Raw genomic sequence first — 16,954 nt, forward strand, 5'->3', positions numbered from 1 at the left:
ACAGAAACTGGTCCAAACCAATTTTTAACTAATGAGAATTTCTGATTAAAAATAGGTTTCTTGAGTTTTATATATACTCTATGGATATTTTTCAGAAAAAAAAAGAAGCCCCTGCAGTAAAATATAATTTCTCAGAAGAATAAAGCGTTTCAGATGGGTTAAATAGCTCTCATTTTTTATTGTTTTAGGATTGTATTTAACTGCTGATTTCAATTATGGTGACCAGTTTCAAAATATGATACATTTTCAGCGGGAATCTTAAAGAAGGCTTGGTGGCTATTTCTCCTCAAAGGGAAATAAAATTTTTAAATACCCACAACATTCAGATATTAACAAGAAATGGATATTCTTAAAGACAGTTCTTCATTTTAAGAAAAAAGAGAATCTTCAGAATGAAAATTCACTGTCTCTGAAGCTTAAATTACTGAGCCTGGCCACTCTTAATGCGTTAAGGAGGTGATAACTTGTCACAGATAAAGTACCATATTGATATAGTACATCTCCTTTAGTCCACTCAAGCATGATCGATTGTAGAGGGGCATTTTAACAAAGTCAGACCTCCTGAATCACAGCAGGGATTTTGATATTCCCTTATTTGACTCCGCACTTAATCCAAATTTTCAGAAATTGTTATGTGTCATATCTATTTTAAAAGATTTAAAAGAATTAATAGGGAATGTTGAGAAAAATGAACACTTTCTAAATGTATAACAAACCCAAAGTTTGTCTCCTACTGCATGAAGTTTCTAGAACAGATAAGTTTGAATTTTTTAAATTGATTTTCTGATTTTCTTATTTTGTTATTGCAAGGTCTTCTCTTCAGGCTGTTCTTCAGTTACTATGAAAACAGCAGTTCCTTTCCAGGTAAAAGCAGAGTTTTTTCAAAAATTGATTACATTAAACAATTTGATGGTCTAAGAAAAAACAGTAATCTGGTGTCTTAAATCAAGTGATGGGACTGAAGAATTAACTCATAAACTGGTCTCAGTAAGGCTTTTGCTTCAAGAAAGAAACTCTTGAGGAACCTATGCTACAGTACAAGAATCTCTTTTAACATATTGTAAAAACATGCAAACTACCACAAACAATAAATTCTCTTCACCTGTCATCTTTTCAACTTTGAGTTGACTAAACGTTATGTGTACATCATAGAGAAATAATAAGCTGTGTAGTCACAGCTATCATGCTTACAGAACTCATAGAACTTCTGAGTTTCTCCTTTAATAGGGGCTTTGTTTTTCCTGATATGCCTTCCCAAAGCCAGCGATGTATGTTTGACAAAGCTAAACAGCTTCAATACTTTAAAAAAAAAAAACAAAAAAAAAAAAACAACAAAGCCCTAAGTGTTCTAAAAATCCATGTACAGACCATAATCTGTGACGTTGGGAGCCACATAAGCATGGCTTGACCAAGACGTTCCTGAGATGCAGCTCACCTTGTCTTATCTCCCCAACTTCCACCTTGCTAAGCCAATGGGTTAAGCCAACTCTGCGCATGCCTCAGAGCAAACTCAGGGCTTGAATCACACCTCAAGTGATCTCAATCACATGAGGCTTTTAGGTTTTTTCTACAGAAGGCCATAGTCAGCTGGAACAGGTATATTGAAATCCTTAGTAAGGATTTGCTTTGTAGAAGAGTAGTAAATAAACTCTCCCCAAAGCAATAGTAATTAAAAAAAAAAAAGGCAAGAGTTGCTTTCCAGACGGCCTGTCTGACACAGTGGTTTAGAAATAAAACAGTAGAAATCTCAAAAATAATCAGAATAGGAAAGCCATTTTGCATCTAATTGCAATCACAACAGAGGGATGACTGACCCCTCCCCTAAACCCTGAGCATTTACCTTTGTGCTTTAACAAGATCCTTTTAACAAAGTCTTTGTGTGTGAGAACAACCCTAATGTTTCATATAGGTAGTAACTGGGGTCAAAGATATTATTTTACCTATCCTCTTAATTTCACTCATTTTTTCATTTCTCACCTCTGGATTCAATTCAAAAATCACATGAACTTTTTTTCCAGGTTGGATTTTAGCTACATCAAAGCGAACAGTCAAAAGCTGGTCATCTGGTGTAAAAGTATCCTCATCGCAGACTGTCAGCTCCAGGATGTTCTAAGGAGAGAGACAGGGAAGGATGTAAATGTCGTTTTCTGGGACTACTGAGCCCAAAAGGAAGGTCTAGCACGAGTCAGCATGCAGCCCTCATGTTGTTGGATGCGGCCAGACTCCTGCGACAGCATGGAGCTCGGTTCACAACCCCTGTGGCTCAGATTGCAAAATCATGGATTAACCCTACAAGAGGTAAATCATCAGCCTTGGCAAAGGACAAGAGCTCAAAAGAAAGGCAGCATAAGTGGCATGCACAATGGTAACATGCCCTGGACAGAGTAGACATTGCACTTGCTGTTCATCAGGATCCAAAATCAGTACCTTGGAAAAATTTTGGCTTATCAGCAGAAAGTAGAGATAGAGACCAAACTCTTAGCCCTTTACAAATGAAAGGCAAAGCACATTAACAAACTGCTTTAACAAGACTTTAGCTGTAGTGATTCCCCTTGCAATTCCTCAGGGCCCATATTACCTATAGTAGCATGAGAAGGTGCAGCATTATCAAACCACAGGAAGCTGACCCTGTGTCTACACCTTGCATCACTCACACTCTGGCTGCTAATCTATTTCTGCTAACGCTACAAATATTTTAAGTTTTTTACAACTGTTGATTACCCATAGTAGCGTGAGAAGATGCAGCACTATCAAGCCACAGGAAGCTGACCCTGTGTCTATCACTCACACTCTGACTGCTAATCTATTTCTCCTAACACTACAAATATTTTAAGTTTTTTACAACTGTTCTGGGACAGAAAGAAGTGTTTAACTTTATTACGACTGATCAATAACCCTCTGAGCTTACACTCATTCAAAGCAGCATGCGATAGGCATGGTTCTATTATAAATCTGTAAGTCAAATGTAAGGTTTGGGACATACATACTAGATAGAGCCTATTAGGCTTTTGAAAATATGCCTGTTTGATGATCAAATGGTTAGTAATAACAGATATTTTTAATTTTTTAAAAAATAGCATTAAGTTTAGTACCTTTTATAATTTACAAATAGCATCACTGTTGCTGTATAAAGCAGGTATTACAAGCTCATGGCAACACACAGCAAAAAATGCCTTCACAGTTCCATATAAGAAAACATAACTAATCCTCTAAAGAGTTTATAAAATCTCCCATCCAATTCATGGGGTTCTAGTACTTAGAAGATGATAGAGACCACTCAGGGCACCACAGAATCCACACTAAGGCATACTTACTTACTGGTAGGAAACAGCATCTCTCGTGTCATCTCTGATGCTTTCTGTATCTTTCCGTTACCATCCTATTCCTCAGTGTAACTCAGTTCAAGCCTCTGTGTGAGCCTCAAGGCTCTCATGAAGACCCTGAACACAGCAGGTGGAGATGTCCCCTTTAGAAAGTGCCTGCTCACTGTCACAGGTGCAGATCCTACCTTTACTTCTCTTTGTATCATGAAGTGGAAAGCTTCATTCCAGACAGGGTTTCTGCTGTTGCGTACGGTTCTTGTCCGGGCTTCCCGACAGGAAGCTGTTGGCAGCCACAGCTTGATGTAGCAATCAGTTTGGCTCACTGTGTTAACAAAAAGATGTAAAATCAGTACAGCAGTACTTTCTTGTTATTTCTTTTGCCCAGTCAGGGGAAAAAAAAAATTAACTTCTGAGGATTCCTAAATATTTCATTAGACCCGAAGGAATACATTCTGGGTTTAGAATTAACATTTCTATCTACATTTACGTCAATTTCAAAAAAAAGTCAATTTTAAGCCACTAATTCTATTTGCTAACAAAAGACAAAACAGTCAATTTCAACAGTACTGAAGCATTCCAGCTCTTCTGATTTTTCATCTCTATTTTCAAATATTTCTCAGGTTCCAAGCTAATTCATGTATGACTTCACTTCCTGAAACTTGGTTTTTTCAAAAAAACCGGAAAATCTAGTTTTGGGGATTTTTTGACCTGGTTCTAATTGTAATGCACAAGGCATTCACAGTGATATCACGATGAAGACACAAACAGAGAAGCACCCAACACGACTACTGACTCTTCCTCTATCTTCCACAATGATGCCCTTTCAGAAGGAAAATGGGCAACCTGTGCATAAAGGGGAACTGAAGAGTTAGGGGAAAAGGAAATACCACAGAGCAGCCATTGAAGGGAAGGATAACTTTCTTCCACAACACAGAATTTCTATTCTATTTCATTTCTATTGTTAACTTTTTTTTTCTAAATTGTTTTAATTGAGTCTAAACAAAAATGAAACCAGATACAACTTCTTCAACCAAAGAACCTGAGACATTATTGCAATCCAAGGAACAGGTGTACAAGAGCATTAAATTCAGGTAACAGTGATTTTCTTGCTAACCTATAAACATGCCACTGCTGATACTTACACAAATCGGCTTTGTGGAGATTTCTTATGCTTATAATTTTTACAGTAAGCCAGCATAACTGAGGTACTTCTGGCTGCAAAACAATGAGAAAAATACCTTAATTATTAGCAGATAACTCACGTATAACTAACACAGGCTATACTATAGCATAGGAAAGGCCATTCTCTCATTAATGAAGTGAATATATGTTCATTTTAATTATTTGAGACAATTTCTGAGAAGAAATTCTTTCTTGTGATTTGAAACCATATAATGTCAGATTCCAGCAGTGCCTACTAACCAGTTGTATATAAGATTAAGTTTTCTAAAGATCTAGATTTTGGAGGTTAAGATTTAATGCGGGGAATAGTAAGACATATCACAAGGCAGTTTTCACAAAAAAAAAAAGTTATTACATGATTGCCCCTGTAAAATCCAGCTACCTTTAAACTACTACAGGGTTTGCTCCTCATATTTCACATGAGATGCTCTCCTTCCTCCACAGGGATGGCTGCCCATCTGCCACGTAACATTGCTGCAGAACAGGACAGATACCCTCCATTCTATAATGCCCTGGTCAAGATATCCCTGATACTGCATAATTCAGCTGTGGGATATGTAATGCCATAACATCTGTCACCACACCAAAATACCTGACCCTTAAAAGGAAATAAAAAAGGACTTAAAGAGGGAGAGAACAGCCCAGTATGGGACTCTAGAGCTCTTCAGCTACACCAGCAGGAGGAAGGCTGAAATCAGAGGCTTGGGGTAAGCACTCTTCCATTTCACACATAGGTCCAGCTCCCTATAAGGCAACTCGAGCATTTCAGTGCAAATCTGACATCAGGTAGAAGAACCTGTATTTTTTCAGGGGTTTTTGTTTATTTTTTTTTCTTCTCTGTGTGACACTGAATAAAGATAACCTGTCATGCATAGATGAAGTCTACGTTAATCAAAATGAAAACACGTTACCACAACATGCAGAACTGACACATGTACATAAATCGGGAGCTGGAGGAAAAAAAGAGCTGAAGAAAGCATGAATCACAAAAACTCTAAATAATCTAAGGAAATGGAAAGCTGCAAACACCAACTAAATGACAGATTTGATAGGATGAGAGTAAAATCGCTAATGTGTTAGATTATGTAATTAAACACAAAGAAGCAAGAATAAAAGTTACAACTGCATATGAATGCATATATGCACCAAAAAAAAATCCCAAAGAACAAAAACACAAATAGGTGATTCAGAATGCCCTGGCTTATTCAGGACTATTTGCACAATAAATTATTGTAAAAAATTGTTCACATGGAAAAACACTAGGCTGACCTGATTGATTTACCAAGGAGAAACACTGAGGTGTAGCAACATACTGACATCCCGCACTGCAGGGGTCTACAGGGAAATATCTTCAAGGCTCCACAACCCTCTCCGCTTTTTGTTTTGTTTTCTCCCTCACCATCACAGCTAAAACCAACCCTATATTGGTTACAGGAAAACCAAGACAATCTTGAGCATCAGAAGTAAAATGCTACCTGCAGAACGAGTAGCTCCATTAATTAAATTGAAAGGAGCAACTAAATCTTCAAAGTATCACGATTTCTAAGAAACTCTCTCCTTGCATACCTCTTATTTTGCCAGTGTCCTACAGGACTAAATTAACCATCTAAAAAGCAGTAAGTCATCAGGCTAGATCCTATTTATAGCTTGCTGGAAAAATTCTCAACCCAACAGTTTTGTCTCAGAAAGTGTCACTTGAACAAAACCAGCAGGTTTGGCAGAAACTCATCAACCTCAGCAGAATTTTTGGCAGCAATGTTTGTGGAGATAGAGAAAATGACAGGAGTAAATGCTGAAAGCTGAACTTTTCATCCCAAATACAGAGGATTAATTTTTCATCCTCAGTGTTAGTACCTCCCATAGCCAGGACTTCGGAGAAAACTTATTGATGAGATGGCTGAAGTACTAAGGAAATTCACAGATACAAAAGCAAGTACTATGCCACAGGGCTAGCAGCAGTGAGTTCACTGCTCTCCTGGATCTAGCAAAGAGTCAGCCTTATTCTTCTGCACTGAACACAGCCAGGTCCCATTCACATTTTTGTGGGTGAAAATCCTGGAGCAAAGCAATGGAAAGACTTGTTAGACCACACAATGAGCAAGAGACCCAGCAGGAAGCAGCCCTGATGCTCCGACATCACCCACCCAGCTTCCTCAGCCCTGCTTTTGAGATACTGTGGTAGATGAAAGAAATCATTATGGGCACGTACTGCTTATTATTAAGGTTGCCCAGCATGTTCCATTACTAAATCACTTTAAAAAAAAACTTTTCCTGATATGCCTTCCCAAAGCCAGCGATGTATGTTTGACAAAGCTAAACAGCTTCAATACTTTAAAAAAAAAAAACAAAAAAAAAAAAACAACAAAGCCCTAAGTGTTCTAAAAATCCATGTACAGACCATAATCTGTGACGTTGGGAGCCACATAAGCATGGCTTGACCAAGACGTTCCTGAGATGCAGCTCACCTTGTCTTATCTCCCCAACTTCCACCTTGCTAAGCCAATGGGTTAAGCCAACTCTGCGCATGCCTCAGAGCAAACTCAGGGCTTGAATCACACCTCAAGTGATCTCAATCACATGAGGCTTTTAGGTTTTTTCTACAGAAGGCCATAGTCAGCTGGAACAGGTATATTGAAATCCTTAGTAAGGATTTGCTTTGTAGAAGAGTAGTAAATAAACTCTCCCCAAAGCAATAGTAATTAAAAAAAAAAAAGGCAAGAGTTGCTTTCCAGACGGCCTGTCTGACACAGTGGTTTAGAAATAAAACAGTAGAAATCTCAAAAATAATCAGAATAGGAAAGCCATTTTGCATCTAATTGCAATCACAACAGAGGGATGACTGACCCCTCCCCTAAACCCTGAGCATTTACCTTTGTGCTTTAACAAGATCCTTTTAACAAAGTCTTTGTGTGTGAGAACAACCCTAATGTTTCATATAGGTAGTAACTGGGGTCAAAGATACTATTTTACCTATCGTCTTAATTTCACTCATTTTTTCATTTCTCACCTCTGGATTCAATTCAAAAATCACGTGAACTTTTTTTCCAGGTTGGATTTTAGCTACATCAAAGCGAACAGTCAAAAGCTGGTCATCTGGTGTAAAAGTATCCTCATCGCAGACTGTCAGCTCCAGGATGTTCTAAGGAGAGAGACAGGGAAGGATGTAAATGTCGTTTTCTGGGACTACTGAGCCCAAAAGGAAGGTCTAGCACGAGTCAGCATGCAGCCCTCATGTTGTTGGATGCGGCCAGACTCCTGCGACAGCATGGAGCTCGGTTCACAACCCCTGTGGCTCAGATTGCAAAATCATGGATTAACCCTACAAGAGGTAAATCATCAGCCTTGGCAAAGGACAAGAGCTCAAAAGAAAGGCAGCATAAGTGGCATGCACAATGGTAACATGCCCTGGACAGAGTAGACATTGCACTTGCTGTTCATCAGGATCCAAAATCAGTACCTTGGAAAAATTTTGGCTTATCAGCAGAAAGTAGAGATAGAGACCAAACTCTTAGCCCTTTACAAATGAAAGGCAAAGCACATTAACAAACTGCTTTAACAAGACTTTAGCTGTAGTGATTCCCCTTGCAATTCCTCAGGGCCCATATTACCTATAGTAGCATGAGAAGGTGCAGCATTATCAAACCACAGGAAGCTGACCCTGTGTCTACACCTTGCATCACTCACACTCTGGCTGCTAATCTATTTCTGCTAACGCTACAAATATTTTAAGTTTTTTACAACTGTTCTGGGACAGAAAGAAGCGTTTAACTTTATTACGGCTGATCAATAACCCTCTGAGCTTACACTCATTCAAAGCAGCATGCGATAGGCATGGTTCTATTATAAATCTGTAAGTCAAATGTAAGGTTTGGGACATACATACTAGATAGAGCCTATTAGGCTTTTGAAAATATGCCTGTTTGATGATCAAATGGTTAGTAATAACAGATATTTTTAATTTTTTAAAAAATAGCATTAAGTTTAGTACCTTTTATAATTTACAAATAGCATCACTGTTGCTGTATAAAGCAGGTATTACAAGCTCATGGCAACACACAGCAAAAAATGCCTTCACAGTTCCATATAAGAAAACATAACTAATCCTCTAAAGAGTTTATAAAATCTCCCATCCAATTCATGGGGTTCTAGTACTTAGAAGATGACAGAGACCACTCAGGGCACCACAGAATCCACACTAAGGCATACTTACTTACTGGTAGGAAACAGCATCTCTCGTGTCATCTCTGATGCTTTCTGTATCTTTCCGTTACCATCCTATTCCTCAGTGTAACTCAGTTCAAGCCTCTGTGTGAGCCTCAAGGCTCTCATGAAGACCCTGAACACAGCAGGTGGAGATGTCCCCTTTAGAAAGTGCCTGCTCACTGTCACAGGTGCAGATCCTACCTTTACTTCTCTTTGTATCATGAAGTGGAAAGCTTCATTCCAGACAGGGTTTCTGCTGTTGCGTACGGTTCTTGTCCGGGCTTCCCGACAGGAAGCTGTTGGCAGCCACAGCTTGATGTAGCAATCAGTTTGGCTCACTGTGTTAACAAAAAGATGTAAAATCAGTACAGCAGTACTTTCTTGTTATTTCTTTTGCCCAGTCAGGGGAAAAAAAAAATTAACTTCTGAGGATTCCTAAATATTTCATTAGACCCGAAGGAATACATTCTGGGTTTAGAATTAACATTTCTATCTACATTTACGTCAATTTCAAAAAAAAGTCAATTTTAAGCCACTAATTCTATTTGCTAACAAAAGACAAAACAGTCAATTTCAACAGTACTGAAGCATTCCAGCTCTTTTGATTTTTCATCTCTATTTTCAAATATTTCTCAGGTTCCAAGCTAATTCATGTATGACTTCACTTCCTGAAACTTGGTTTTTTCAAAAAAAACGGAAAATCTAGTTTTGGGGATTTTTTGACCTGGTTCTAATTGTAATGCACAAGGCATTCACAGTGATATCACGATGAAGACACAAACAGAGAAGCACCCAACACGACTACTGACTCTTCCTCTATCTTCCACAATGATGCCCTTTCAGAAGGAAAATGGGCAACCTGTGCATAAAGGGGAACTGAAGAGTTAGGGGAAAAGGAAATACCACAGAGCAGCCATTGAAGGGAAGGATAACTTTCTTCCACAACACAGAATTTCTATTCTATTTCATTTCTATTGTTAACTTTTTTTTTCTAAATTGTTTTAATTGAGTCTAAACAAAAATGAAACCAGATACAACTTCTTCAACCAAAGAACCTGAGACATTATTGCAATCCAAGGAACAGGTGTACAAGAGCATTAAATTCAGGTAACAGTGATTTTCTTGCTAACCTATAAACATGCCACTGCTGATACTTACACAAATCGGCTTTGTGGAGATTTCTTATGCTTATAATTTTTACAGTAAGCCAGCATAACTGAGGTACTTCTGGCTGCAAAACAATGAGAAAAATACCTTAATTATTAGCAGATAACTCACGTATAACTAACACAGGCTATACTATAGCATAGGAAAGGCCATTCTCTCATTAATGAAGTGAATATATGTTCATTTTAATTATTTGAGACAATTTCTGAGAAGAAATTCTTTCTTGTGATTTGAAACCATATAATGTCAGATTCCAGCAGTGCCTACTAACCAGTTGTATATAAGATTAAGTTTTCTAAAGATCTAGATTTTGGAGGTTAAGATTTAATGCGGGGAATAGTAAGACATATCACAAGGCAGTTTTCACAAAAAAAAAAAGTTATTACATGATTGCCCCTGTAAAATCCAGCTACCTTTAAACTACTACAGGGTTTGCTCCTCATATTTCACATGAGATGCTCTCCTTCCTCCACAGGGATGGCTGCCCATCTGCCACGTAACATTGCTGCAGAACAGGACAGATACCCTCCATTCTATAATGCCCTGGTCAAGATATCCCTGATACTGCATAATTCAGCTGTGGGATATGTAATGCCATAACATCTGTCACCACACCAAAATACCTGACCCTTAAAAGGAAATAAAAAAGGACTTAAAGAGGGAGAGAACAGCCCAGTATGGGACTCTAGAGCTCTTCAGCTACACCAGCAGGAGGAAGGCTGAAATCAGAGGCTTGGGGTAAGCACTCTTCCATTTCACACATAGGTCCAGCTCCCTATAAGGCAACTCGAGCATTTCAGTGCAAATCTGACATCAGGTAGAAGAACCTGTATTTTTTCAGGGGTTTTTGTTTATTTTTTTTTCTTCTCTGTGTGACACTGAATAAAGATAACCTGTCATGCATAGATGAAGTCTACGTTAATCAAAATGAAAACACGTTACCACAACATGCAGAACTGACACATGTACATAAATCGGGAGCTGGAGGAAAAAAAGAGCTGAAGAAAGCATGAATCACAAAAACTCTAAATAATCTAAGGAAATGGAAAGCTGCAAACACCAACTAAATGACAGATTTGATAGGATGAGAGTAAAATCGCTAATGTGTTAGATTATGTAATTAAACACAAAGAAGCAAGAATAAAAGTTACAACTGCATATGAATGCATATATGCACCAAAAAAAAATCCCAAAGAACAAAAACACAAATAGGTGATTCAGAATGCCCTGGCTTATTCAGGACTATTTGCACAATAAATTATTGTAAAAAATTGTTCACATGGAAAAACACTAGGCTGACCTGATTGATTTACCAAGGAGAAACACTGAGGTGTAGCAACATACTGACATCCCGCACTGCAGGGGTCTACAGGGAAATATCTTCAAGGCTCCACAACCCTCTCCGCTTTTTGTTTTGTTTTCTCCCTCACCATCACAGCTAAAACCAACCCTATATTGGTTACAGGAAAACCAAGACAATCTTGAGCATCAGAAGTAAAATGCTACCTGCAGAACGAGTAGCTCCATTAATTAAATTGAAAGGAGCAACTAAATCTTCAAAGTATCACGATTTCTAAGAAACTCTCTCCTTGCATACCTCTTATTTTGCCAGTGTCCTACAGGACTAAATTAACCATCTAAAAAGCAGTAAGTCATCAGGCTAGATCCTATTTATAGCTTGCTGGAAAAATTCTCAACCCAACAGTTTTGTCTCAGAAAGTGTCACTTGAACAAAACCAGCAGGTTTGGCAGAAACTCATCAACCTCAGCAGAATTTTTGGCAGCAATGTTTGTGGAGATAGAGAAAATGACAGGAGTAAATGCTGAAAGCTGAACTTTTCATCCCAAATACAGAGGATTAATTTTTCATCCTCAGTGTTAGTACCTCCCATAGCCAGGACTTCGGAGAAAACTTATTGATGAGATGGCTGAAGTACTAAGGAAATTCACAGATACAAAAGCAAGTACTATGCCACAGGGCTAGCAGCAGTGAGTTCACTGCTCTCCTGGATCTAGCAAAGAGTCAGCCTTATTCTTCTGCACTGAACACAGCCAGGGAGCAGATTCAGGAAACTCAGGGGGGAAAAACCCACATCATAGAATTTGAAATTTTTTTAAGTTATCATTTAATATTATTTCAACCAGTCATTACTCAGAAGGGAAATAATTTGTTACATATCCAGTATTTACCACATTCAGTACCTTCCAACACATTTACCAGTTCAGTTTCATGAAAATTAGCATTCAGAATTATCTTAAGTGGCTGGCACTGAATAATCATTTTATCTGCTGCTCTGCCTCCATAAAGCAAAGGAAAAATAATTTGAGCCCTGGGTGTTATGAGGTACGACTACCATCGTATAGTGATGTCACACTAAAATCCAGCTCTCCCGGTTCCTTGCCCAGCATCAGAACCACAAATGCATCACCTTCCTCACCTTCCCAACCCCTAAGACATAGTGACTGCTCTCCTCTCTAGAGAGCTTCCTCTCACAGAAGAAACAAATATTCCCTTAACTAACTGTTAAAAAAACATCACCTCTCATCATAACAGTTAAGCTTAGGGAGAGACAGGAAATGCTGGCAGAAGACTGGAGGTAGCACAGCCATCGTTGATAGCCCACAGCCCAGGAGCTGTGCTCTGTACAGTACCTCGTCTTCGGCGCCGCGTGGCCTTTCGTGATTCTTCCTCCCGATTGCGATCTTCCTCCGTGGGTTCGCTCGGATGAACCGATCCTGGGGACAAGGAGCCAAGAGAGGGGCCAGTGATGAAACCCAGCAGCCAACAATTCCTAGTTTCCAGTTTCTACCCAGACTCACCACAGCAACAGCAGGGAGCCCTGCCATTTCTCCTCCTTAGGATGGGATAGATACTCTTGGTGAAGTGGAGATGTATCTGCTGCTCTTGCTAATAAATCTGCCCACTGCAGACCTGTTTGACATGTAAGGATCAAAACCCTCCAAACCATTTGCTTTTAATCCATCTCAACCAAGATAGCCAAACAGATCCTCCTGCCCCACCATGGATTTTCTCTTACCAAAGGTGAATAGGCTGACGATCCCATAAGTATCTCTGTTTCATAAAAGACGCTTTAATGGTCCAGTCTGTATGTCTCACAGCTGGCAGGTGCTCCTGGACCATGCTATTTTCCAACCAACCGAGGCAGGGAAGAAGAGTTGTATAGATTGACTCATAGCTCCACCTCCCACTGATTTCAAAAGCACAAATTATGCACTTTTTTTTTTTTTTTTTTTTTTTTTTTTTTTTTTTTTTTTTTTAAAACACCAGAGTGATTTAGGGTAAAGGAAGAGATGGGTCAAACATTTCATCGTAGGCTAATTCCAAAATAAAATAAAATAGTTATCCGCCACTCTAAGGTCCGAATAACCACACACAGAGGGATATCCTGGGGCAGGTGCAACTCTCACAAGCTAGAGAACACCTAGCAGGACAACATTGCAACTACTGATACCTACTGTTCTTTTCTCTAGTCCCTAAATCCATACCTGTGCTTTGGCAGCACCAAGTGGAGTGACCTGGACATCCAAGCAGCAGCATCCCAGCTCCCACCAGCTCCTCCAGCCAGATGTGCAACTGCAAGGGTTTTCACCAAGTTCACTACAAATTGCAGCCACAACGTGGAGGCTGGCTCTCACAGGCAGGGGCAAAGAGTCAAAGAAACAGCCTGTAGCTTTTCTTCTCTGTTACTTCTGTCACATAAGGGATGCTGCAGGGTAAACAGAGCCAGCAGGAACTTCTGTTATTGAAACACTTTTTAATGAAAGTGCTACTTTCAATTAAATTATGTTAGAAATTAATATGAGCTTTAACACAAATAACTACCTTTTTTTTCCAAAATATTTAAACATTCATGTTAAAATTGTCAATTCTGATTTCTCCTTCATTTTGGAATGATTTCATATTATTTTTCTGTAATAACACTCAATAAAATCTCCTAAATTAGTAAAATATGACAGAAGTCAGCTATTGCATCAACATTTTTAAAATCGCTGAAACCAGCCATTATTCAATAGTGACAAACTGCAGTTTAAATAAGTTTTTTTTTAAAACTGTTTATTTTTTTAGAATTTCCAAGTTTCTAAGTCAGACAGAAAATCCCTTTTTGAACGCAGCAGGACTTCTTACCAAAAAAAGAAATCTGACTTTCAACCATGAAAGTATCCGAGAAATTTCAGTTGAAATAAGTTTTTTTTAAAAACTGTTTATTTTATTTTTTAGAATTTCCAAGTTTCTAGGTCAGACAGAAAATCCCTTTTTGAAAGCAGCAGGACTTCTTACAAAAAAAAGAAATCTGACTTTCAACCATGAAAGTATCTGACTGTTCGAACTGTCCTGTAGAGGAGGTGTTCCTTAGATAAAGTTTCAAATGATCATTTTAATTAGTCTGGTCTTCACAGACTCAGGCATTGAACGCATAAAAGTTCCTGCTTTAGGTTGTACTATCATTTATGCAAAATGGTGTGATGAGTCCCCAGCTACAGGGTTTTTGTTAGGCTATATTTTTTAATTGTGTGGCACAGTCTTGTTACAGTAGAGATCTATTTCACTTTAATTATTTGATAATGCTTTTGAAGCAACACTCCCTGCTTTGAAACAAGAGATGCAGCTGACGCTGTTACAGGAGGTTGAACATGAGAGTCATTGCATCACTTAGCTCAGGCTCTGAACTCATTTTACGGCTCAGTTTGATGACAGTGGATTCTCTCCAGCTCCTCAAGCAGAAAAGTCACCCATCCAGTTAGGTTAATATGCCATCCTCCCCACTCATCTCCCGCCTTTTCCACAGTCTCTGCATTTGGGCCTTTTGTGGATTTCATAAATCAAAGCAAGCATTATTAACTGCTTGAGCAGCTACGTCGCTGTACTATACGCGCTTGGTCTGTACGTCACGAGAAAGAAGAAATCCAGCTAAAGCATCTGTAGCCCAGCAGCAGTAGGAAGTTACGTGATAACACGCTAGCGTGCATCGTGATCAGTGGTGCAGGTGAGTCAGAAGTCAGGAAGCCACAGGCCAGAAGACAAGAGAGTGTTTCACCAACGGCATTACACCAACAGAAGCCAGCCCAGGCACCTGGGGTGGCAGAGCTGACCAGTTACTGCAGCAGCACCACAGGCTCTGCAGCCTCTTGAGATGTTTAAATTGGAAGAAAAAAGATTCAGATTAGATCTCAGGAAGAAATTTTTTACTCTGAGGGTAGTGAGGCACTGGAACAGGTTGCCCCTAGGTCAGACAGAAAATCCCTTTTTGAAAGCAGCAGGACTTCTTACAAAAAAAAGAAATCTGACTTTCAACCATGAAAGTATCTGACTGTTCAAACTGTCCTGTAGAGGAGATGTCCCTTAGATAAAGTTTCAAATTATCATTATAATTAGTCTGTTCTTTCACAGACTCAAGCATCGAATGCATATAAGTTCCTGCTTTAGGTTGTACTATCATTTATGCAAAATGGTGTGATGACTCTCCAGCTACAGGGTTTTTGTTAGGCTGTGTTTTTTATTGTGTGGCACAGTCTTGTTACAGTAGAGATCTATTTCACTTTAATTATTTGATAATGCTTTTGAAGCAACACTCCCTGCTTTGAAACAAGAGATGCAGCTGACGCTGTTACAGGAGGTTGAACATGAGAGTCATTGCATCACTTAGCTCAGGCTCTGAACTCATTTTACGGCTCAGTTTGATGACAGTGGATTCTCTCCAGCTCCTCAAGCAGAAAAGTCGCCCATCCAGTTAGGTTAATATGCCATCCTCCCCACTCATCTCCCGCCTTTTCCACAGTCTCTGCATTTGGGCCTTTTGTGGATTTCATAAATCAAAGCAAGCATTATTAACTGCTTGAGCAGCTACGTCGCTGTACTATACGCGCTTGGTCTGTACGTCACGAGAAAGAAGAAATCCAGCTAAAGCATCTGTAGCCCAGCAGCAGTAGGAAGTTACGTGATAACACGCTAGCGTGCATCGTGATCAGTGGTGCAGGTGAGTCAGAAGTCAGGAAGCCACAGGCCAGAAGACAAGAGAGTGTTTCACCAACGGCATTACACCAACAGAAGCCAGCCCAGGCACCTGGGGTGGCAGAGCTGACCAGTTACAGCAGCAGCACCACAGGCTCTGCAGCCTCTTGAGATGTTTAAATTGGAAGAAAAAAGATTCAGATTAGATCTCAGGAAGAAATTTTTTACTCTGAGGGTAGTGAGGCACTGGAACAGGTTGCCCAGGGAAGTTGTGGATGCCCCATCCCTGGAAGTGTTTGAGGCCAGGCTGGATGTGGCCTTGAGCAACCTGCTCCAGTGGGAGGTGTCCCTGCCCATGGCAGGAGGGTTGGAACTCAATGATCTTTGAGGTCCCTTCCAACCCTAACCATTCTATGATTCTATGTAGCTGCAAGAGCTGGAGACTCCCAGTTGCCACCAAGATCCCAGATGGATTTTGACAAACACTGAGAATATCACTTTCCCGTCAGGGAAATTTGAGACTGATAATCAGTGGCATCTCCAACTTCTTCCAGGGTTTTTACAGCTATTTAACACCTAATGTAAGGCAAAGTGGGAAAAGCCCTGAGAGTCTGGCTCACAAGCCTTGCAAGACTGCTAACTTCTCATAGAAAGGTGCTGTGGTAAAAAGCCAAATAGACCTCTTGGTCTGAGCTCTGATACACCAACACAGCCACAGGGTCCGACTTCATTTCTAAAAATGCTAATGATTTCATTCTTCATAACCCCCTAAAATAAAAGCTGATGGACACCATCTCTAAGTATCATACTTCATTTACATGATCCAAATTAGACATCCCAAAACTGAATCACTCATATCCCCTCAATTTTGACAAACACTGAGAATCATTTTTCCTGTCACAGAAATTTGAGACTGATAATCGGTGGCATCTCCAACTTCTTCCAGGGTTTTTACAGCTATTTAACACCTAGTGTAAGGCAAAGTGAGAAAAGCCCTGAGAGTCTGGCTCACAAGCCTTGCAAGACTGCTAACTTCTCATAGAAAGGTGCTGTGGTAAAAAGCCAAATAGACCTCTTGGTCTGAGCTCTGATACACCAACACAGCCAC

At 39.5% G+C, this 16,954-nt stretch overlaps 1 protein-coding gene across 1 annotated transcript in view; it reads right to left on the reverse strand.

Moving 5' to 3' along the window:
• The window catches only part of LOC106892740 (cytosolic phospholipase A2 epsilon-like), a 26,352-nt gene extending 13,630 nt beyond the window's left edge, over positions 1 to 12,722 (reverse strand). The window contains exons 1-5 of the mRNA XM_014950157.1: positions 12,696 to 12,722; positions 12,500 to 12,611; positions 9,867 to 9,962; positions 8,910 to 9,046; positions 7,513 to 7,644 (exon numbers count right to left, since the gene is read on the reverse strand). Of these exons, the coding sequence (XP_014805643.1) occupies positions 7,513 to 7,644; positions 8,910 to 9,046; positions 9,867 to 9,962; positions 12,500 to 12,611; positions 12,696 to 12,722 (504 nt within the window). The remainder of the gene's footprint in view (positions 1 to 7,512; positions 7,645 to 8,909; positions 9,047 to 9,866; positions 9,963 to 12,499; positions 12,612 to 12,695) is intronic.
• Positions 12,723 to 16,954: the final 4,232 nt, after the last annotated feature.

The sequence above is a fragment of the Calidris pugnax genome, unplaced genomic scaffold (assembly GCF_001431845.1).
Source record: "Calidris pugnax isolate Ruff unplaced genomic scaffold, ASM143184v1 scaffold68, whole genome shotgun sequence".
NCBI classification, from domain to species: Eukaryota; Metazoa; Chordata; class Aves; order Charadriiformes; family Scolopacidae; genus Calidris; species Calidris pugnax.